The sequence below is a fragment of the Cryptomeria japonica genome, chromosome 6 (assembly GCF_030272615.1).
Source record: "Cryptomeria japonica chromosome 6, Sugi_1.0, whole genome shotgun sequence".
Taxonomy (NCBI): Eukaryota; Viridiplantae; Streptophyta; class Pinopsida; order Cupressales; family Cupressaceae; genus Cryptomeria; species Cryptomeria japonica.
The window spans coordinates 534,234,942-534,258,950 of record NC_081410.1 but is presented as its reverse complement, the minus strand read 5'-3'; the positions used below and the strand labels follow the sequence as shown (position 1 = coordinate 534,258,950).

Sequence of the window (24,009 nt, the reverse complement as noted above, 5' to 3'; positions counted from 1 at the left end):
GAGCTGAAGAACCTCCATTGAAATAGAACATGACCAGGTAGAGAAGACTGTAATCTGAATGAGTGCTCTCAAATGACACTACTCAAATTACATGGCAAACAAAGGCAAACAACTGAACTCGAAGATATAGATGGCATGAGAAATCAAAGCCTGAAGAGCTGGTCAATCAAACCAAGGAAGCATTAGAACCAAGAGGACAAACCTCCCCATAATGATGAAAAGGGAGAGGGGCAGGTACACTGAAAAGAACAACCAACAAGAACTGCAGGACGAAGAACTAGGAACATCGAAGATGCAGAGAAAGTACATAGTGTTGTGGAAGGAACACTCACTTGACACACATAATGAAGCTAATGTCGTGGAAGGAACACTCACTGGACAAAGGTAGATGGCAAACAAAAGGCAAACATCAACCCCCCAATGACACTTTATAAGTAGTGCATGTACAATAAGGCACAAGATGTGCACGATCCTAAGTAAACAATGCATGATGACACTTTATCTCAGTCTGTTTGTATAAAAAGGCTACAATGATAAGAAGACTAGAAATAGAAAGAACAACCAAAACCAAGACATCCTACTCAGAGAAAGAGATCCCAGGACCTGGAACATCTAAGATATTTATCAGAGTGCTGAAAAGCAAAAAATTGAATAAAATATTCCTAGAGCAGAATCTGGAAAGAAAACTCATATGACTGGAAAGTGCACAGAACAAGCTTTCCAACAATATAAAGTTTTCGAAAAACGGAGTTCAGATGCTCATTCTACAACCCCGAAAGTGTAGAAAAGAGACACCACTTTGACTGGAAAACAATATAGTCAAACAAAAAAATTGAAAAAGAATTCCAATGCCATGAGCTCTAGCTCAGAACCAGCTTTTTGACGCCTATTCGTTTTTGAAAAAATGACTATGTTTGCCCAAGTTATGAAGAAAAAACCAACCCCCCCTTCAAAAGAAAGAGGGAGGGGTTGTCTGGTGGCAGGGTTGGGCGGAGGTGGCCCGTGGGCAGCGCTCTGGTGGTGGAGCGGCCGCCCGGTGGTGCAGAGGCGGTTGGGCAGTGGTTTCCGGCGGGCACGGGCGACGGAATCCGGTGGGCGCAGGAGGGAAAAGCGAAAACCACCGCCTGACCACCTCTGCATCTCCCGACGGCTGCTCCACCACCAGAGCGCCGCCCACGGGCCACCTCCGCCCGCCCTTGCCACTAGATAGCCCCTCCCTCTTTCTTTTGAAGGGGGGTTGGTTTTTTCTTCATAACTTGGACAAACAGAGTCATTTTTTTGAAAACGAATAGGCATCTGAAAGCTGGTTCTGAGACGGAACTCGTGGTATTGGAATTTTTTTTCAATGTTTCTGTTTGACTATATTCTTTTCTAGTAAAAGTGGGGTCTCTTTTCTGTACTTCCAGGGTCGTAGAATGAGCATTCAAACTCCATTTTTTGAAAACTTTATATTGTTGGAAAGCTTGTTCTGTGCACTTTCCAGTCATATGAGTTTTCTTTCCAGATTTTGGTCCAGGAATATTTTATTCATGTTTTTTCTTTTCAGCACTCTGGTAAATATCTTGGATGTTTCAGGTCCTGAGATCTCTTTCTCTGAGTAGGATGTCTCGATTTTGGTTGTTCTTTCTATTTCCAGTCTTCTTATCATTGTAGCCTTTTTATGCAAACACACTAAGATAAAGTGTCATCATGCATTGTTTACTTGGGATCTTGCACATCTTGTGCCTTATTGTACATGCACTACTTATAAAGTGTCATGGGGGGTTGATGTTTGTCTTGTGTTTGCCATCTACCTTTGTCCAGTGAGTGTTCCTTCCACAACATTATCCTTATGATGTGTGTCAAGTGAGTGTTCCTTCCACGACACTATGTACTTTCTCTACATCTTCGATGTTTCTGGTTCTTTGTCCTGCAACTCTTGTTGGTCGTTCTTTTCAGTGTACCCATCCCTCTCCCTTTTCAGCATTATGGGGAGGTTTGTCCTATTGGTTCTAATGCTTCCATGGTTCGATTGATCATCTCTTCAAGCTTTGGTTTCTCATGCCATCTGTATCTTTGAGTTCAGTTGTTTGCCTTTGCTTGTCATCTGATTCGATTAGTGTCATTTAAGGGCATTCATGCAGATTATAGTCTTCTCTACCTGGTCATGTTCTATTTCAATGGAGGTTATTCAGATCAACAGTTACTCTTCGACAGTGTTTGCAGCTATTTCTTGCTTCAGTGGTGCTCTTCTTGTCTTTCCATCTCTGTTTGGAGTAGAGTTTTTTCCCATGTGGTTTTCTCTATTTTTCCAGTTTATAGAGATTTGGTTGTATTTGGGTACCTGATCAGGCCTTGTTGTCATGACCCATTTTTCCTATTTTCAGTAGTTGTTTTAGGTTTTAGCTTCTCCCTAAGTCTAGCTTAAGGGGGGGGGGGGTTAAAGTAATCAGGGCTTTACTTGATTAATTAAACAACATTTGTTTAATTATTTAAGTTCCCGTTATCTCTTTTACACTTAAGCTAACATTAAGTGCATAATAATTAATTCTTTTATTAATTATTATGTGCAAGCCTAGGTTTTCCCTTTTAGGGTTTCTTGACTTATTAGAGGTTAATTTTCTTTTCTTTTTATTATTGATCACATTACACATTTTTATGAATATTGAGTTCTCATCTTTTTAAGCATATTTCTGTGTATTTGGTCTTTTTTGTTGCTTCCTTGCTTCTCCGAGAGTTGAGAAATACAACACCACAAGAGCCCAAATGATCTCTGCAAGTTGAAATAAACCTATTACAAGGAGAAGCAAGGAAGCAACAATTAAAAAACCAAATACACAGAAATATGCTAAAAAAGATGAGAGCTCAATATTCACAAAAATGTGTAATGTGATAATGATACAAAGAAAATAATTAACCTTTAATAGGTCAATAAACCCTAAAGGGGAAAACCCTAGGCTTGCACATAATAATTAATAAAAGAATTAATTATTATGCACCTAATGTTAGCTTATGTGTAAAAGAGATAAAGGGAACTTAATTAATTTAAATAAATGTTGTTTAATTAATTAAGTAAAGACCCAATTACTCTAACACCCCTCTTAAGCTAGACTTAGGGAGAAGCTAAAACCTAGAACAACTATAGAAAGCAGGAAAGATGGGTCCCGGCAACAAGGCCTGATCAGATACCCAGATACAATGAAATCTCTATGAAACGGAGAAAAAGGAGAAAACCTAGTGGGAAAAAACTTCTCTCCAAAAAGAGATAAAAGAACATGCTGAAAGAAATAAGAAGGAAGGAAGGTCTCCTAAAGACCCCCCAAGGACAACTTTTTGCACCCCAAGTATAAAGAGCAACTGAAGATAGTGTGGCGATGCAAAAGGTTTCGTGAATATGTCTGCAACCTACTCAGCAGTGGGAATGTACCCCAAAATGAGAGAACCATCCTGAATCAACTAGCGGGTAAAATGCAAGTGAAGCTCAATGTGCTTCGTCTGCTGATGCTCTACTAGGTTGCGAGAAATATGAATAGCACTCTGATTGTCACACCAGAGAATAGTGAGACTATCAGGAGGAAAACCAAACTCAGTCATCAACTGTAGAAGCCATAAGATCTCCTGACTAGCAAGCACCGCGGGTCGGTACTCAGCCTTTGTAGATGATAATGCATGAGAAGTCTACTTCTTGCAAGACCATGTGATAGGACCAGAGCCAAGACAAAAACAAAGCCAGAAGTAAACTTCCGATCAGTGATATCACCAGCCCAATCTGAGTCAATGTAGCCAACAATGTGAGGTTCCCCTGATGTGTAGTGAATGCCATGAGAAATAGTGCCCCGAATGTACCACAAAATACGTTTGGAAACTTTCCAATGACTCTCATGAGGATCATGGGATAATCGAGAGACAAGGCCAACCGCAAAGGAAAGATCAAGACGAGTGTGCATCAGGTACAACAAACTGCCTGTAAAGTGTAGAATCTACTGAAGGAGTGGAGCAAGTAGTAATCAAAACAACCCCTGACTGAAAAGGAGTGGGAGCAGGCTTGCAATCAAGCATGCCAAAGCGCTAAAACATGTCAAGAGCATACTTCTGCTAGTAAATGTAGATCCCATCAGAAGACTGAATCATCTGAAGACCAAGAAAATAGTGTAGAAGACTGAGATCTGTCATCTCAAACTGGTCCATCAAAGCTTGTTGAACATGTTGAATCATAGAGGATGAGCTACCTGTGATGAGAAGATCATCAACATATAGCACAAGAATCGAGATCTCACCCTCAAGAAGCTGAATATACACTATGTGATCAAAATGATAGTGGGTGAAACCAGTGGAGAGCAAGAAAGAGTCCATCCTCTCATACCAAGCCCGAGGGGCCTGTTTGAGACCATACAATGAACGTCGAAGTCTGCGAACCAAAGAATTGTCCTGCACAAATCCCTGAGGCTGCTCCATATAGATTTCCTCCTACAGGTCCCCATGCAAGAAATCACTCTTCACATCCATCAGAAAAACGAGTCATCCCCTAGAAGCTGCAAGGGAGAGTACAAAGCGAATAGAGTTCATCTTGGCGACAGGGGCAAATGTCTCAGAGTAATCAATACCCTCAACCTATGAGAAACCCTTCGCAACAAAACGTGCTTTGTACTTATCAATCGAACCATCAGCAACATACTTAGTGCGATACAACCAGTGGCACCTAACCATCTTTCTGTCCTTAGAAAGAGGACAAAGATCCCAAATATTATTCCTCATCAAAGAAGAATACTCCTCCTCCATAGAACAATCCCACTCAGGGTGCCATGCAGCCTCTGAAAACTTCTGAGGATCATCTGAAATGACATGACTCAAAAGATTAGAACCCACAATATGATAACGGGTGCCACGAGTATCTGAAGGATCACTAGCCATAGAGCCTATCGCCTCAACAGTAAAGCGAGCCCACTTGGGAATCTGAGGTGGAGCAGGTGGAGGTGGGGATGGTGGATCATCAGCAGAATCATCAAAATCATCCACAAAATAATCCTGAAGAGATACAGTGGGAGGAGTAGGCAAAGGAGTAGACACGGGAGACAGGGTATCCACTGTAGGGAGGCACTCATCAAACTGAACATCTCGTCAAAATAGGACCTCTTTGGAATCAGGATCAAACAACCTGTACAGTCTGGGTGAAAGAATAGTAGAAAAAAATGACCCCATTTATGTTGATGAGCTAGATATTGAGGATATTACTCCAGATAAGGAGAAAGCTAAAAAGGAGAGAATGGAGAAAGCAAAGGATGGGAAAGCGGAGAAAGAGAAACAGGGAAAAGAGAAAGCGAAGAAAGAAAAACAAGAGAAAGAGCAAGCGGAGAAAGCGAGACAAGAGGAGAAGAAGAAGGAAGAAGAGAAGAAGAGGAAGGAAGAAGAGAAGAAGAAGGAAGAAGAGAAGAGGAGAGTGGAAGAGGAGAAATTGAAAGCTGCCAAGGTAGCCCAAGAAAAAGAAGAAGAGGAGAAGAAAAGACAAGTAGAGATCAAGGAAAAGGAAGGAGGACAGACTCCTAAGGCAATCGAATATCAAGCCAAGCAGGTTGATCCCACCGGTCCCACCGATTTGACTCTTGCCTGTCTAACTCAATTGGTTGATGAGACTGAGCTACTGCGGAGCATTCAACTAGCATAGGAGAGATTGGAAGAACTGAGGAAAAAGAAAGAACATGATGTCATTCAATTTGTTGTTGACACTCTATCCAATCTAATCCTCGGTACTAACCTCCCCAGTATCGATTCCTCGCTGGCCAAGCTCAAACTTCTTTGCACAGTAGTGGATGATCAGGTACAATGTTTGGAAGATGTTGCCCAGGCCACTGTAAAGAAAAACCATGAAAAGGCACTCAAAGTTGCCTTAGTAAAGCAAATGGATGAAGACAGGGCAAAACTGCTTAAGCAAAAAGATAATATAAGTTCAACTATGGGTGAAGGTAACCTACTCTTGAGTAAAATCTGTCAACCTCACCTATTTTGTGAAGATGCTCTGAAATAGAAGACTCAATTCCAATCAGAGTTATAGAAGTATATCGGCAACTTCAAATTACCATATGATCTGTTCACAGTATATGGATAGACTGTTCATACTCACCAGCATCAGGTTGCAAAGCTTGACTTAGAGATCTGCAATCGGACTCGAGATCTGCAAGAGCTCCAGTTGCTTCTATTACCAAAATTGCAGGTTCTTCAGAAGTGCTTCCTGAACTTGGAGGCTAATACTATGACACAGGAGATGAGAACCATCGATGCAATGGAAGAATTAGCCTTCCAAATGAAGACCAAGAGTGAAATTGCTGCCTCACTTCTTGATTCATGGTCTTTAGACATGAAGAATTTTATGCAAAACTTTAAATTTCTTTTTGAGAAGTTTTACTTTTTATTGTCATGAACGTATACTATGTTTTTATATTATGAAAAAAGGGAATATTTTGCATTACTTTGTCATTGTTGGCAAAGGGGGAGTAGTGTATATTAAAATTTTGGTAAGTATTAAAATTTCATGCACATACTTGTAATTTTTGCAAAGGGAGTAGTGTATATGCTTAGGGGGGGTAAATTTGATTATGGCATCTGTTTTTGTTTTGTAAACACTTAGATGTCAAAATTTTCCTAAGTGTTGTCATCAATGCCAAAGGGGGAGATTTTTGGTATTTTGATAATGTTTAATTGTGATTGTCATTGATGGACATACACTTATTTGATGTATGAGTTATTCTCAACCGGTAGTTGTTCCAACCGGTATTGTATGTCATTAAATGTGTAGTCTTTGTTTGTTGAAGACTATCGGTGTTTTGCAGAAGATGCTTACTGGTCAAAGCATGACCGAAGACCCCAAGCGGTATGAAAACCTCAAGCGGAACGAAGACCCCGAGCGACAGTTAATCTTTTGATCGGAACATTATGTTCCAGTTTTCCAGTCTTCATTTGTTAACCGATAATCGGTATATTGTGTTAAACCAGTATAATTATAATGTGTGATGAGTTATCATCCACCGACACTTTGGCGGTGTTTTTGTGCCATGTTACCAAATGTGTCTGCGAGTGTTGGAGAGAAGATTAGGTCTGTGTGAGAAAAGGTATCTCACGACAGAGATTGAGAGTGCAAAATATAGAAGACTGAAGTAATGTTGGAATGCATTAACAGAGAGTTGTCAAGGATCTAATCAAGCATCTTGTGCTACTGTCTAGATCATTCACTTGTTGATTACTAATATCTTCGACAAGTCTGAAACCCTTAACCGGGTAGGCCCAGCCAAGCCTATTGTAAATCCTCTAACAAGGTGGTTCACAGTTGTGGATCTAAAATCCTCTAACAGGGTAGTCTTTAATAGGACTTATCTCCTAACAGAGATCTGGATTCCTAATAGGATCTGTTTTGGTGAAGAATGTTGTAAGGCCTTAACCGGTCTGGTTAGTATTCTACATATAGTTGACTTGTGAGTTTTACTCACTGTGGTTTTTCCCATTTAGGTTTCCACGTCAAAACATCTTGTGTTATGGTGATTGTGCTTCTGTGGGTGAATGCTTTATTTGCTATTTGGCTTGTTTGTGTTTTAACCGGTTTATTGTTTAATCTACTACACCGGTCTCTAGTTAAACTTCTTAAGAGTTTGTTTAAGTTTTTGGGTATACTAATTAACCCCCCCCCCTCTTAGTATTCATCAATGTGATGTTGCTGCATGGCTCCCTCTAAAGCCTCTAATCATTTCCAACACCTAGAAACTGGATGTCCTTCCTTGCCACAATAACTGCAAGTATCTCCTGATTTCTTCTTAGTGTTGGAGGAAGACTCACCAGACTATGAAGATTTCTCATGTTTCGGAGGAAATGGTGGTTTAGAATCAGACTTAGGAGTTGGCTTGGAGGAATGCTCACTACTTGCAAAATTCTTCTTTGGCTTCGGTTTCTACTTTTGTTTCTCCTTAGAGGACTGAGCAACAAATACTTTGTTCTTGGACCCTGAGAGCATGTCTAGCTGAGAAAGGTGAAACTACTCACGAGACAAACGCTCACAAAACACATCAAAGGTAAGCATGGTGAAATGAGCACCCAAGCCATCCATGGTGGAGTAGAAAGCAGAGGCAAAAAACTGAAAATGACCCCAAAGTTTCGAAAGGATCAAGTGAATGCACTATGTGTCTGTCTTGGTCTTTCCACACCCCAGTGGGAAAAAAATCCTCTCCAAAAAGAGATAAAAGAACATGCTGAAAGAAATAAGAAGTAAGGAAGGCCTCATAAAGACCCCCCAAGGACAACTTCCTACACCCCAAGCATAGAGCGCAACTAAAGATAGTGCGGCAATGCAAAAGGTTTTGTGAAGATGTATGCAACTTGCTCAACAATGGGAATGTACTCCAAAATGAGAGAACCATCTTGAATCAACTAGCGGATAAAATGCATGTGAAGCTCAATGTGCTTCGTCCGCTGATGCTCTACCAGGTTTTCTCCTTTTCCTCCATAGAATGAGCATCCGAACTCCATTTTTCAAAAACTTTATATAGTTGGAAAGCTTGTTCTGTGCACTTTCTAGTCATATGAGTTTTCTTTCCTGATTCTGCTTCAGGAATATTTTATTCAATTTTTTGTTTTTCAACACTATGGTAAATATCTTAGATGTTTCAGGTCCTGGGATCTCTTTCTCTGAGTAGGATGTCTCGGTTTTAGTTGTTCTTTCTATTTCCAATCTTCTTATCATTATAGCCTTTTTATACAAACGCACTGAGATAAAGTGTCATCATGCATTGTTTACTTGGGATCTTGCACATCTTGTGCCTTATTGTACATGCACTACTTATAAAATGTCATGGGAGGGTTGATGTTTGCCTTTTGTTTGCCATCTACCTTTGTCTTGTGAGTGTTTCTTCCACAACATTAGCCTCATGATGTGTGTCAAGTGAGTGTTCCTTCCATGAGACTATGTACTTTCTCTGCATCTTCGATATTCCTGGTTCTTTGTCCTGCAACTCTTGTTGGTCGTTCTTTTCAGTGTACATGTCTCTCTCCCTTTTTAACATTATGGGGAGGTTTGTCATGTTGTTTCTATTGCTTCCATGGTTCGATTGATCAGCTCTTCAGGCTTTGGTTTCTCTTGCTATTTGTATCTTCGAGTTCGGTTGTTTGCCTTTGTTTGCCATTTGAATCGAGTAGTGTCATTTGAGGGCACTCATGTAGATTACAGTCTTCTCTACCTGGTCATGTTCTATTTCAGTGGAGGTTCTTCAGATCAGCAATTACTCTTCGACAGTGTTTGCAACTATTTCCTGCTTCAGTGGTGTTCTTCTTGCCTTTCCATCTTTGTTTGGAGTAGAGTTTTTTCCCACGTGGTTTTCTCTATTTCTCCAGTTCATAGAGATTTGGTTGTATTTGGGTACCTGATCAGGCTTTGTTGTCGGGACCCATCTTTCTTGCTTTCAGTAGTTGTTCTAGGTTTCAGCTTCTCCCTAAGTCTAGCTTAAGGGGGGGTGTTAGAGTAATCAGGTGTTTACTTGATTAATTAAACAACATTTGTTTAATTATTTAAGTTCCCTTTATCTCTTTTACACTTAAGCTAACATTAGGTGCATAATAATTTATTTATTTTATTAATTATTATGTGCAAGCCTAGGTTTTCCCTTTTAGGGTTTCTTGACCTATTAGAGGTTGATTTTTTTCTTTGTATTATTTAATTACATTACACTTTTTTGTGAATATTGAACTCTCATCTTTTTGAGCATTTTTCCGTGTATTTGATTTTTCTTTGTTGCTTCCTTGCTTCTCCTTGTAACAGGTTTATTTATCTTGCAGAGATCATTTGGGCTTTTGTGGTGTTGTATTTTTCAACTCTCACAGTAATGATATTATTAGGTGGCCAACCTAATTGGTTTAGGCCTTAGGGTTTGTATAAATAAAAGGTAGAAACTCTTTGTAAAGTATCACGGTTATTGAAAAGGTCATGGTCAAGGAATGTAATATGCGAATATTGTAATATCATTCAGGCAGAGGAGTTAATCAATCATTGGGGATCAGATTGGTTTAAGAAGAGGATTTAGTCCTCCAGCATTGAGCTTAACCGGGACTGTAATCAGGCATCGTAGATGTTATTTCCAACAGTTCACTCTAGTGGATTGTTGTCCATTTGTCTTGAGAAAGTTGTAGCCTCTATATAGTCAGTGAGACTCTTTTGTAATGAGCAGTACGCTCTAGGAAGTGTGCCTTCCTGCAAGTGTAGGCCCCTCATTGTAACACATACTTTCTACAAAAGTATCATCTGACTGTGGGTAGGCTTCCCACCATGGTTTTTCTCTCTCTAGGTTTTCCACATACAAATCATGGTGTTATGTGGTATGATTGCTTTGCATTGATTATCTGATTAATTATTGTTTACTAGTATCTGTTCCTACCGACATTTGTTTGTACTGGTACTCAATTTGTTTAAGGTTGTATTGTGAATTAAAAGTTATAATCTGTTAACAACTGATTCAACCCCCCCCCCCTCTCAGTTGTTCACCGATTATCCTAACAATTGGTATCAGAGCTTTGGTCCTCTTTTGCAGAAGATTAACTGCTTGAGGTAGATCCTATGGAAGCTAACACTTCTAATCCACCGACAACTATCTTTAGAAGAGAAATCCCTAAGCTCGATGGAACAAATTATGGGATATGGAAAATTCGAATGGAGACTCATCTTAGATGTCTTGGCAAGGATATTTGAGAGATCACTGAGAAATGATACACACCTTATGATCCAACATCCGGCAATCCTGCTCATGCAGACCTGGACGAGAATATTGAAAATGATTACAGAGCTAGAGAAGCCCTCTTGTGTGCACTTACTGATCAACAGATCATGGGATTGACTGACAAATCATCGGCTAAGGTTATATGGGACGAATTGCAAACTCTGAATGAAGGTGACCCTACTGTCAAAATTGCTAAACTTGATGGTTACCGGGTAACGTATGAAAACTTGAAAATGGAAGAAAATGAAAGAATTGTTGTGTTTATGGAAAGAGTAAATGAGATTGTTATGGGAATTCAATATTGTGGAAGATTTCTAAGTGAAGATGAAATAGTTTCCAAAGTCTTGAGAGCCCTTCCACCGGCTTACAAGATGAAGGCAACTGCAATTAATGAGTTAAGAACAATGGCAAACACTTCAATCAACAAAGACATTCTGATTGGGAAATTATCTGCTTTTGTGCTTGAAGAATTTGGATCCTCTGAAGTTGTAAAGTTTGAACCTTCTTTTCATGCATCATCATCAACATCTACCGACAAAAGTGATTGGAGATCCCTATATGCAAAAGAATTGGAAGACATGAGGAAAGAAGATGAAGAGCTTGAACAACTTGAAGCCTTATTTGCTAGAAGAGTACCTAAAGGTCCAACTGAAAGTAAGTATGAAGGAAAAACACCTTTTAAATGTTTTGCATGTAATAAGATTGGTCATTTTGCATTTAGATGTCCTAAAAGGAATGCAAGGTTTGAGGAAAGAGTTAAGAAAACTTTTAAGCCTAACCCAAACAGATATAGATTCAAGAAAAACAAGCATTGCTACATAGCAGATGAGGAAGGAGTAACTGATGACTCTGGAGATGAACTGCCAAAAGACTCAGCTAGTGGATCTAGAAATGGAAAGGAATGGGTGTTCTATGATTTGAAGGAAGATGAACCAGAACCGGCTATCAAAAATGAAGAGAAGGCCCTGGCAGCAAAAGATGAAGATAAGGATGAATGGGTAATTGATAGTGGATGGTCACATCATATGACTGGAGATAAAAGGAAATTTATGTCCCTGCAAGAATACAATGGTGGTCAAGCCATATTTGGAGATGACAAGGCATGTATGATCAAAGGTAGAGGTATTATTTCTTTGGATGGCAAGCATAACAATAATAATGTCTATTATGTAGAAGGTTTAAGGCATAATCTTTTGAGTGTTGGTTAATTAGTTGATAAGGGTTTTCAACTTCAGTTTAAGGATAGAAAATGCAAAATCATTAACAAAACTGGTTTGGAGATTGCAACTGGTATTCAAACAGGAAGTAATATCTTTCACTTGAACACTAGTAATAAGACATGCTTGATTGCTCATATTGATGAGAGTTGGCTATGGCATAAGAGGTTGTGTCATGTTAATTTTGATTGTATGGTTAAGATCAGTTCAACTAAGGTAGTCAGAGATATACCTAAGATTATGAAGCCTCATAATCTGGTATGTAAGGAATGCCAATTGGGTAAGCAAGTCAGAAGTTCTTATAAGAGAATACACGATAAATCTAATAATGTACTTGATTTGATTCACACTGGCTTATGTGGTCCAGCAAGGATTAGAAGCTTTCAAGGTGATAGGTATTTCATGTTGATTATTGATGACTATTCTAGAATGATGTGGGTGACTTTTCTGAGGGAGAAGTCTGAAGCTTTTGAGAAATTCAAGATCTTTAAAGCGAAGGTTGAAACAGAAACTGGATTGAAAATCAAATGTCTAAGATCATATCATGGCGGTGAGTTCACTTCTCATGAATTTAACAGTTATTGTGAGACAAATGGAATAAGGAGATAGTTATCTGCACCTAGGACTCCTCAGCAAAATGGAGTAGTTGAAAGAAATAACAAAACCATTTTGGATGCAGCTAGATCTATGATGATAGAAGCCAAATTGCCTCATATCTACTGGAGAGAAGCAGTGAGTACAACAATCTACACACTGAACAGAGTTCACATTAAAGGTGAAACCGGTAAGACCCCTTATGAACTATGGTTTGGACATACACTTACTATTAAGTATTTCAAAAATTTTGGAAGTAAATGATATATCAAAAAAGATGATTGAGTTGGAAAGTTTGATCCTAGATGTGATGCAAGGATATTTCTTGGTTATTCAATTCAGAGCAAAGCATATAGATGTTATAACAAAAGAGTACAGAAAACTATGGAAAGTGCTAATGTGAAAGTGGATGAACAATACATAAATAATTATATATCATATGATAGGGAACCGATAGTGGAAATGATTGTAACTGACCCAGCAATACCTCAACCGGTACAGGAAGCTGAAACAGTTACACCAGCACAATCAGAAAATTCAACTGTGACTGACGATCAGAGTGGTGAACCTCAAGTTCAAAAGACTCCAAGGTATGTAAGATTAAATCATTCTGAAGATCAAATTATTGGAGATAGGAACAAGGGAGTAATGACAAGAAGAAAACTGGCAAATGAAGAGGTATGTCTTATTTCTCAAGTTGAACCAGCAACTATTATTGATGCTTGTAAGGATAAACATTGGTTAAAGGCTATGGAAGATGAATTAGATCAAATAGAGAAGAATGAAACTTGGTCTTTAGTTTCTCGGCCTAAAAATAATGGTCAAGTTATAAGGAACAAGGCTAGATTGGTTTGTAAAGGATATTCTAAAATGGAAGGAATTGATTATGGTGAGACATTTGCACCTGTAGCTAGAATTGAAGTTGCTAGACTATTTCTTGCCTATGCAGCTTATAAGAACTATAAGGTTTATCAAATGGATGTCAAATGTGCATTTTTGAATGGTGAGCTTGAGGAAGAAGTTTGCATTGAGCAACCTGATGGATTTTCACTGACAGATGACAAAGACATGGTTTGTAGATTGAAGAAAACTTTATATGGTTTGAAACAAGCTCCTAGAGCTGGGTATGCAAGGTTGGATAAATATCTTTTGAAGCTTGGTTTTACTAAAGGCAGTGCTGATAGTAATCTATATTATAAGATCACTGATAATGATATTTTAATTATTGAAGTATTTGTTGATGATATCATTTTTGGAGGAGAAGATAAAATGTGCATGGAATTTGCTAACAACATGAAAAATGAATTTGAAATGTCCATGATTGGTGAGATGAAATTTTTCTTAGGTTTGCAGATTACTCAAACTGATAAAGGCATTTGTATTTGTCAAACTAAGTATCTGAGGGAATTGGTGAAAAAGTTTGGTATAGAGAATTCCAAACCGGTAAGTACTCCTATGGCTACAAGTGATAAATTATCTATCAAGGATACTTCACCGGTAAATTCGACAAGGTATAAATCTATGATTGGTGGTCTGTTATATCTAACTCAGACTAGATCTAATATTATGAATGCAGTAAGTATTGTTTCAAGATATCAAAGTAAGCCTAAAGAAAATCATGAATGTGCAGTAAAGAAGATATTCCGGTATTTGCAAGGAACAACAAAATATGGCTTATGGTATTCCAGAAATGATGATTTCACTTTATGTGCATATACTGACTCAGATTGGGCAGGTGATACTGATGACAGGAAAAGCACTTCTGGTGGATCTTTCTTTCTTGGAAAGAAACTGGTTTCATGGATAAGCAAAAAACAGTCATACATTTCTTTATCTATTGCAGAAGCTGAGTATGTTGCAGCAGCAACTAATTGCACTCAAGTTTTGTGGATGAAGCAAATGTTGAAGGGTATCAGGGTAAATTATAATGAACCGGTAGTTATCTACTGTGATAACTCTGCAGCTATTGACATGTCCAAGAATCTGGTATTTCATTCTAAGACTAAGCATATTTCAATAAAGTATAACTTTCTAAAGGACAAGGTAGAAGCAAATGAAGTCAAATCGGTTTATGTGAACACTAAAAAACAAATTGCTGACATATTCATTAAACCGTTGTCTAAGGAATCATTTGAATACTTGAGAGACAGGTTAGGGGTTTCTGCCCCTCTGGCAGAGACTTGATTGATGAAGTTTGTCATCAGTCCGGTATGCATTATCAAGAACATTATCCATTCTGGCACTGATGAATGGTGCTACTACTCAGGGGGAGTAGTCAGCTTTGAGATTCAAAGGTTTATATCATTGCTTTGATATTTTTGTCAGGTTTCTGGCATTGATGTCAAAGGGGGAGAGATATTGATGTGAAAATAAAAGAAAATTTGTATACATTAGGGAGTGAGATTTGTTCAGAGCCTTACAGAGATATCATTCACTGGGGAGAGCTATTGATTGTTGGTTGTCTTCCATAGGGGGAGACTTGTTTGGCATTTTTTGGTCCTTAGATGTTTTTCACATCTAATGTTGCCATCAATGCCAAAGGGGGAGATTGTTGGCACTATGGATATGTGTGGCATTGATATTTGTCATTGATGTCAACACTAATTGTTACCGGCAGACAAATTTACATTGGCTGATATGGATGGTTACCGACAAACAGGTTATCGGTATAAGATCTAGTGTTACCGGCAGAAGAGATTATCTGGTTGGCACTTCCGGCATGTTTGGATCAGTAAGGTATATTGGATTTCATGTGTTATATGCTCCATAAGCATGTTTTGGTCAGTTGGTATTGGCTTGATAATTGGATGTCATCATACACACTAGTAAACCCTTATCGACACTGGTTTAAGGCTTTACCGACAGAGTTTTTATTAAGGAATCATGACAGGATGCACAATTGGTGTTGGTGCAACTTCTTCAAGGATTTCAGGATGCTGAAGATGTTCATTGATCGTGCTTCAATTGCTTGAAGACATTGCTTTGGTGTGGTAGACCCAGAATAGGTCTGGTACCTATCTAGGTTATGAACTTGTATCATGCTAGCATGTACTCTACACGTTACTTGGATGATTCGAGATGTTTTATGGATTTGTTATTATTGTTTTGGTCTTAAGCCAACATGGCATATCATTGTAATAAGGAATTACGTAATGATATTATTAGGTGGCTGACCTAATTGGTTTAGGCCTTAGGGTTTGTATAAATAAGAGGTAGAAACTCTTTGTAAAGTATCATGGTTCTTGAAAAGGTCATGGTCAAGGAATGTAATGTGTGAATATTGTAATATCATTCAGACAGAGGAGTTAATCGATCATTGGTGATCAAATTGGTTTCAGAAGAGGATTTAGTCCTCCGACATTGAGCTTAACCGGGACTGTAATCATGCATAGTAGATGCTATTTCCAGCAATTCACTCTATTGGATTGTTGTCCATTTGTCTTGAGAAGGTTGTAGCCTCTCTGTAGTCAGTGAGACTTTTGTAATGAGCAGTACGCTCTAGGCAGTGTACCTTCCTACAAGTGCAGGCCCCTCATTGTAACACATACTTTCTACAGAAGTATCATCTGACTGTGGGTAGGCTTCCCACTATGGTTTTTCCCTTTCCGGGTTTTCCACGTACAAATCATGGTGTTATGTGGTATGATTGCTTTGCATTGATTATCTGGTTAATTATTGTTTACTGGTATCTGTTTCTACCAGCATCTGTCTGTACCGGTACTTGATTTGTTTAAGGTTGTATTGTGGATTAAAAGTTATAATCTGTTAACAACTGATTCATCCCTCGTTCTCAGTTGTTCACCGGTTATCATAACATGATGCAATTTTGTAATTGAGGGTTGAGGGTATGGTTGACCTTGTAGTCAAAGTTGATGAATTGTATAAATAGGTGTTATATTCATGTAATTTGTGTGTCATCGTGGTGTCTGCATTATCAGAGAGTGGTGTATTTGCGTGTAAGCGAATTTATCCTTCGGTATGATGTATTGAGCACAGATTGTTGCAGGGAAGACAAATGAGCTTAACCGGAACTATCATTAGGCATTAGCAGATGCTATCTTTGCAGTTCATGTAATTCAGATTGTAGTCCAAATATTATTGTAAGGTAGTAAACCTTCCCTAAGGGTTGGAGCCTTCTGGGTCATTAGATTTTGAGCAGTGAGCTCTAAGCAGTGTGCCTGAATGCATGTGCATTCCCCATTGTAATATGTACACATACTACTGCAGAATATCATCTTATTGTGGGTAGGTTCCCACCGTGGTTTTTCCCTTAACTGGGTTTTCCACGTCAAAAATATTGGTGTTATGTGTGTTGTTATTGTTGTCTTTATTTTTATTCTTGCTACAGTTGATTGAAATTTGAGATTGTACTTAAACTGTCTAATCCGGTGAAAACTAATTCACCCCCCCTCTCCCCACCCCTCTCAGTTTTCCTTCATTGTTGTTTCCAACACATGAAACATCAATGACAACACTACACTAAGGGATGACATCAATAACAACACCATAATTGCACAAGAGACCTCAATGACAAAAATCTCTAACAAGACTCATCCATCATTGCATTCATCATCGTTAGTTTTTTAGCTTCTCTCTAAATTGATCTTAAGAGGGAGGGGATGGGGAGAGGCAAGGGAATTGGAGTAATTAAGTAATCACCTTAGTAATGAGTTAATCAATCATTAATTACTTAGGTCCCTATTACTTTATTACACTTAAAATAAACTTAGGAGTGTGTTTTTTATTAGTAGATTGAGCTAATTATAGGTCATGTTATCTCATAGAATAAGATGAAGACACTTGTCATGCTCTAACTTAATCCTCACCTAGGGTTTCATCTCGGGTTTTATCTTTATGTTTTTATAAACATTTGTAGTCCATTCAATTGTATTCAATCAATCAATACATGCATACCATCATGCTTTCTTGGATGAATCTCTCTCTCAAGGTTGTTGTAGTGTCATAAATTGTACTCCTTTAATTATGAGTTCGATTCCACACTCTCCTAGCACTCATTCTAGTTTTCTCATTCCTCTAAGCATTTTGGGACCATTTATTGTGTTGAATTAATCCTCAACTCAAGAATGATTCCTATCTTACTTTCAATTTTCAACACATTCTTATTTGGGCTCTTACTTTAAGTATGTCATTTTTCTTATATCTTTTTAAGTCTATTAGGGTTTTATCTCATTTTAAATTTCACATTACTTTTTCCCCCACTTAAATGTCATAAACCTTAATATAAATTACAAATCCAATATCAAGGCCCTATTATCACACTTCCCTTATAAATAGGACCTATTTTGTTGGGACACTTCAGACAAGTCCTGAGTATCTAATGCTTTTTCACTCTCAGCCTTGACATTTTAAAATATATCCTCAAAGTTGGGATATGATCATTGTAAGTCGGCCTAAAAGTGAAATTACCTTGAGAACACTATATAAAACATCATCCCTAATTAATTTTATCATCTGCAAGTTTCATTTCAAGAGCAATTATTATTCTTCAAGAGTAGATATATGTTTAATGAGCATCAAGCTACAACAAGAAAGCTTCAATTATGTTTTCATGTTGGATTTTGTGATTATTTATCATGTTATTGCATCAACACTTGGAGCACCTATCCTAAGAACATTGCATCATCATTAATATCATTAATCTTATGGTAATATTGTTTCAATTCAATATATCACTTCAGATTTCCATTTCTTTCTTAATCTTCATTGTTGTAGGGTTAATTCCATCCTAGGGTTTGACTAATGCCAGCTCAACACCATTTTCCTCTCTCTCTCTCTCTCTCTCTCTCTCTCTCTCTCTCTCTCTCTCTCTCTCTCTCTCTCTCTCTCTCTCTCTCTCTCTCTCTCTCTCTCTCTCTCTCTCTCTCTGCATTTGAAAGTAAATAGGTCTCAGCCCTAGTGTGAAGATATAGGAGCACTTAGGACCTAGAAACAAAGTCTCTTTGCAAATTACATCAGAAAAATCTGGACATCGACAACTAGCACCATAGTCCTCTAGGACTAGGGCGCTTAACACCATAGTCCTCCCTGTTTGGACTAAAATTTGGTAGGAAGATAGTGCAATCAAGGGTTCCAAATCTGATTTCCATGCTCAACTAATCTACAGTTAGGACTAGTGCACCTATTGACATAGTCCAACCTGTTTCATATTATTTTAGACACAAGTTCCTCTTTGCATCCCCTTTTCAATTTTGTACATGTCAATTGATTTCTAGACTTGCATTTGCCTATTTATGTTGTTTATTGTCAAGATTGCATCATTTGGCTTAGTTATTTGCATCTATCTCATCCAATCAATTAAACACAAAAAAGAACAATCAAATCCATCAAGTGCCCAACTCTCCTAAGGGTTTGTAGTTGGGCCTATTGGTTGTTCTCCAATGTAATTGATGGATTGGATTTTAATTCCTAATTTGCATGTCTAGACTAGTGAATCCCATTTCCACCACATTATAGTTGTGTAGCACAATTATAGTTTTTCCTCTTCAAATATCATAGATGTTTTGATGACAAGTTAATTTTGAGAGCTAGGGAGTCCACTATCAATTCCAATAGTTATTACATTGGTGTACACATAAAATATATCAAGTTGTGTGACTTGTGAAGCATATAAAGTATTAAAAACATACAATAATGAGAATTGCTTCAAAGAGATGATTATAGAGCATCTAAGGTCATTTGCATCCTGCATCACTTGTGTGGTGTGTTTGTGATTTTGTACATCACTATCTAGGGGCTCGACTACAAGTCAAGTTCATCATTTATTGCCTTGAAATCAAACCCCATTATGCTTTTCAACACAATCTTTTGTTCAATGACAAGTATAAAGACTAAAGTGCAATATACATTATAGGTTGTATCAATGCAAGACTAAGTTGCACAATGCAAACCTTTCTAGGCCCAAGCCAAGTGTCATAGCCCAATTTAGGACAATGTTGCATGCCACAATCTTATCAGTGGTTACATCACATGATACAACTATATCCTACACCAAGTTGCATATGTGCATTGCCTAAAACCAAGCCACATGAAGCAAACTTGGTGGTGTTGGCAACAATCTATGACCATCTCTATCACACTATTTCATATTCAAATCTTAAATCTTGATTACCAATTGCAATGCATCAACAAGTTAACATTAACATCATAATCACTACATCATTAAAATAACTAAGCATATTCATCCCTTTGAAGCTATTCATTTCTCAACTCTGTGATATAGATTGATTATTTATATTGCTTGATTGCTTTAATAAAATTAAAACACTAGCGAAGGAGATTGTGTATCCTAAGTTTTCAGGTTATTGACTTATTTCTTTACGAAATGATATTGTCCTCCCATAAGACACACCAATAAATGAATTTTACTTTATAAAAGTTGAATTGTCCCATACGTACGTACTAATATATGGAATTATATATCCTTGCATATAATATACACACATACACACTATCCTACAATAGACAATACTAATAAATGGGTTTTCTAATATTAATATAAATATAAGCTTTTGCAATGTCAATCTGTACTAAATTGCTTTAGGCATCAAGGCATTGTGATTTTTCTTAAAAAGGATTACTGGTCAAGGACCTAAAATGAATCTCAGATCACGTAGTTAAAAGAAGATGCTTGGTGATTTTAGGCAGTCACTGAAACTGAGAATGATTTTTGCACTGCCAGAAAGAAAAGGAATTTTATTCACACAGCAACCATATTTTCTTGGAGTGTTACAGTAGGTAGTGTTCAATTTCTTGGTCCCTTCTAAGACTACAACCTTGTGTCCATATTGAGTTAGCAAGGACAACGCTCCTCCCCTCTAGATTGTTACCATAAAATTCAGATTACCAGGTAGGTTCAATTTTTTCTGTATCAAGTTTACATTCAAACTGTCAAGCTGAAAATTTTCTGTGACATGTAAAATTGGATGTTTGTGCCAACAAGATGAGGCTACCTTTACATGTCATATGTCAGATCTGGTTCTACAGTCAGGCATCCTTATCACCTTTTAGAAGAATTCGTTTTGTTTCGTCCAGTTGTTTCTATCATGGTATTTCCTCTGTTTTGAAGAGGAGGATAAGGAGCTGAGAAATTGCCCAATCCTCTGCAAACAGAATCAAAAGAACAGACAGTCATTAGAAACATGTCTCCAAGGCCTAAGGAAAGGCATTCATTTTACTGTAATTTAAAACCTGTGACAAGTTTAGATAGGTACATACAAACTTCCATCCAATCCCCTCATTAAACTTTTCAGATTCAAGGAGAAAGGGATAAGACTTACAGTGTCTGCCCCAATTCGCTAAAATTTGATACAGCTAATTTTGTTGAAGAATCTTGTGGGCTAACAGTCCTTAGCGAATGTATACCTGAAAATTACCAACAAAGACAACATGAACATCTACCCCTGATTCCATTTTGCAAGCCAAAATGATTAGAAAACTAATTGACTTCCGTAACTTCCCCTTTATTCCATTTTAAAATATAGCAGAAATGTGAAAAAGCTATGATTGATTGAACTGAGAGTTTAGTTTAGATATTGCCATTGAACCAAAAAATAGTTGCCATGCACAAATGTTGAAAGAATTTTTGTCTAAAATAAAATGAAAAGAAGGCCCAATTTGCATTCAGTTTAATTCAAGAAAAGCATTTATTTTATAAATTTTGCTGATTAGACACTATTTGCTTTGCATTATCCTAATGGTGAATCTTTGCTAATACATAAGACAATATTTAACAGCAAACTCTATGATTTCCCTGCAATATTTTATTTTATTCAAGTTAGTGTAAAAACATAACTTCCATTGATGTCTAGGGTTATAATCCTGATGATAAAGATCTGCCTAATATTGGTGCAACTAAAGCTGTTCAATGTTGTTATTTTCGTCTATGTTCATGACCATGTTCTGCTGGATTTTGTGGATGTGCCTTTTTACAGTCTGAGTTGGTCTTGGTCTAGTGGTGGAGAATTTGGATTCTCGTAAGAGATCACAAATTCAAAATCTAAAGGAGTAAAGTATGTATGTATCACTGGTTTGCAACACAGTTATGTACCTCCCACAAGGAGTATCCCGTATACAGACAGCCCGGTATCATGGTTGTTTTAATATTATACTATTTTTATTTTAATATAAAGTAAAGTAAGAACACCAGCATTTCAGTGCCCTGTTTTCCCTCATTTAGGGTAGACAATTGTGAAAGTGGTAGTTTAAGCCGGATATATTGCTGTGGTCTTGAACAACAGATTGGAGATATATCTAATAATTTATAAAGGTCAGTAATGCTACAGATTAGCTCTAGTTGAATATGGTGGTCTTATAAACAACAATGGAATAATGTACCAGGTCAAAAGAGAATATGCATGGCCAGAGACTACCTTGAGTGATCACGATAGCAAAGAAGAAAACTGTAAATAGCAGAGCCCAGAGAGTGGTTTTAGTAGAAGAGGGCTTCCCAACCTTCTGCTTTTTCAAAATTTTCATTCTCTCCAATCTGGCTCTTCTTAGCAAAGCTCTATCAGAATTGCCCTTCATATGTCTCTCTCTTGCTGAATCTGTGGATGATCTGGGGGGCCTAGGAGGCTTTTTCCAGCCTGGTTTCAGGCTCCCATTGTCATTCCCATACCTAATATTCTCATTACTCCCAGAAATTGCATTTCCTGCTATCATCAGAACTGAATCATGAAACCCCTCTTTCTTCATATCAGAAGCAGCTGACTCCAAAAAGCCCTCCTTAACTTCTTTCTGCTGGCAACCACAAGAAACCCCATATTGAACACCACTATTACATGCATACCCATCTATTAATCTATCAACTCTCTGACTAAAGCTCAAACTGCCCCCAACATTTCCATAAAATCTTCTTGTTGAAGCCAGAAATGAACTATCCTCTGGTTCAGAGACCCTAATACCACTCTCCAGATCACACTTATGATGAGTTTCTGATGCAGAAGTACCTCTTTCCACAGATAAAACATACCCATTAGTGTCTCTATACAAAATGTGCATACCCTGTTGAAGGGCAGCATCAGAAGTTGAAGGCAAACATAATTGATCCTCTTGCTTAGAGCCACCCAATTCATCCATCTGCATTACAGCAGTGATCCCTAATATCCAAGCTGCATTGATCACAGAAATCGATACCAAGCAATACTAACACTACAACTCATTTGTTCATCAAATGGGTATAGCAAACTAGGTGTGCCGTTACTGAAAAATGCCACAAAAATACCAAAAAAACCCAAGTGGGTACACACTTTCAACATCCAGATTGACAGAAAAACAGGTAGCTAATCTTTAAGCACTAAATCTGAGCTTAACACTCTCCAGAATCATCCATCCAAACGAATATAGCCAAATGGAAAGCCCCAGAATGATTGAAACTAAGTGCAATGGGAACCTTTATCCTCTTCCTGAACCATGATTTGTACTGGCAGTAGTTGCCCGTCCTCTGTAAAGAATTCTCTGATGATTAATTAAACTGATTAAAAAAATTAGTCCAAGAAAGTTTTTAATTGGAGAAAATGCGAGAACAAAGTGGCAGAGCATGTCTTCGGCAGGTGGAAAGGCACAAATTCCAATAAATTGTTTGGATAAAGTTATGGCTTACTTTTATCTCCATTTAAAAACTAAAACCATTTGAATTCCTTAGGTACCTACTTAAAGTTGATTCCTGTTAGTGTTATGCATAGGATTCGCATCAGTAAACATGTCCGTCACATCATAGATTGGAGATTGATGTTGACGTCATGGCTTTCCTGTGTCCGACAATGCAAATTATAACAGACATTTCTGTTTAATTTAACTTTGTTTTTAAATTTTGCGTTTTTGTTTTGGATGTGTATTTTTAAAGAACACTTTTTATTTTATTGATTTTTGATATTTTTAAAAATCTGAGTGCTTTTGTTTTTGGTGATCTAGAAATTAAGAAATCATTGTACATGCCTCTTGGTATAATAAGTGCAAAGGAATAAATCACTCTCTAGATAATTAATTAGTATATCTATATTTAAAAAAATATATAGGTAAATTATGTCGAAAGATATCTTATAATAGAAGGGAATATGAAGATGACGATAGCAACAATATTAGTAGTGTACAAGAGTTTCAAAAATATGGATAATAATAGAGTTGCTTAAGTATGTACCAGCATTATCTAAGACGGCAACATGGAATTTAGAATCGTCAGATACTCACAATTCCAAGCCCACTCCTCCACTAACCTCTCAACACTACTTGATTTTATTGATTGTTCCCTTTTAAATATTATGGCACTCTTCCACTATCATTTGAATGTAATGGTTTCATATAGTTGGAGACAAGTGGTGAGGGTTCTATTTTATTTGCAATAACAAAATAACACCTCCACAAAAACCAAAAGATGGCATATTTCATGCATTTACCCGTCATTTGCATGTCAAATTATTTCAAAAATGAATTTTTATTTACAGACATTTTGATGT

At 37.5% G+C, this 24,009-nt stretch overlaps 1 protein-coding gene across 1 annotated transcript; it reads right to left on the bottom strand.

The window, feature by feature from the left end:
* Positions 1 to 20,216: 20,216 nt before the first annotated feature.
* LOC131067999 (uncharacterized) lies at positions 20,217 to 23,143 on the bottom strand. Its single transcript, XM_058003185.2, has 3 exons — positions 21,925 to 23,143; positions 20,833 to 20,917; positions 20,217 to 20,655 (listed from the first exon to the last, which is right to left on the bottom strand). Exons 1-3 carry the CDS (start codon positions 22,637 to 22,639, stop codon positions 20,553 to 20,555), a joined length of 903 nt encoding a protein of 300 aa, XP_057859168.2. The 5' UTR covers positions 22,640 to 23,143; the 3' UTR covers positions 20,217 to 20,552.
* Between the last annotated feature and the right edge of the window lie 866 nt (positions 23,144 to 24,009).

Bases quoted from the DNA above. Each gene is read 5' to 3' on its own strand.
- LOC131067999 (XM_058003185.2), bottom strand. From the start codon at position 22,639: ATGCAGATGGATGAATTGGGTGGCTCTAAGCAAGAGGATCAATTATGT. The intron at 20,918-21,924 runs GTAGTCTCTGGC...GGTAATTTTCAG, and splicing joins TGCTATCGTGATCACTCAAG to GTATACATTCGCTAAGGACT. The intron at 20,656-20,832 runs GTAAGTCTTATC...TTCTGTTTGCAG, and splicing joins AGCGAATTGGGGCAGACACT to AGGATTGGGCAATTTCTCAG.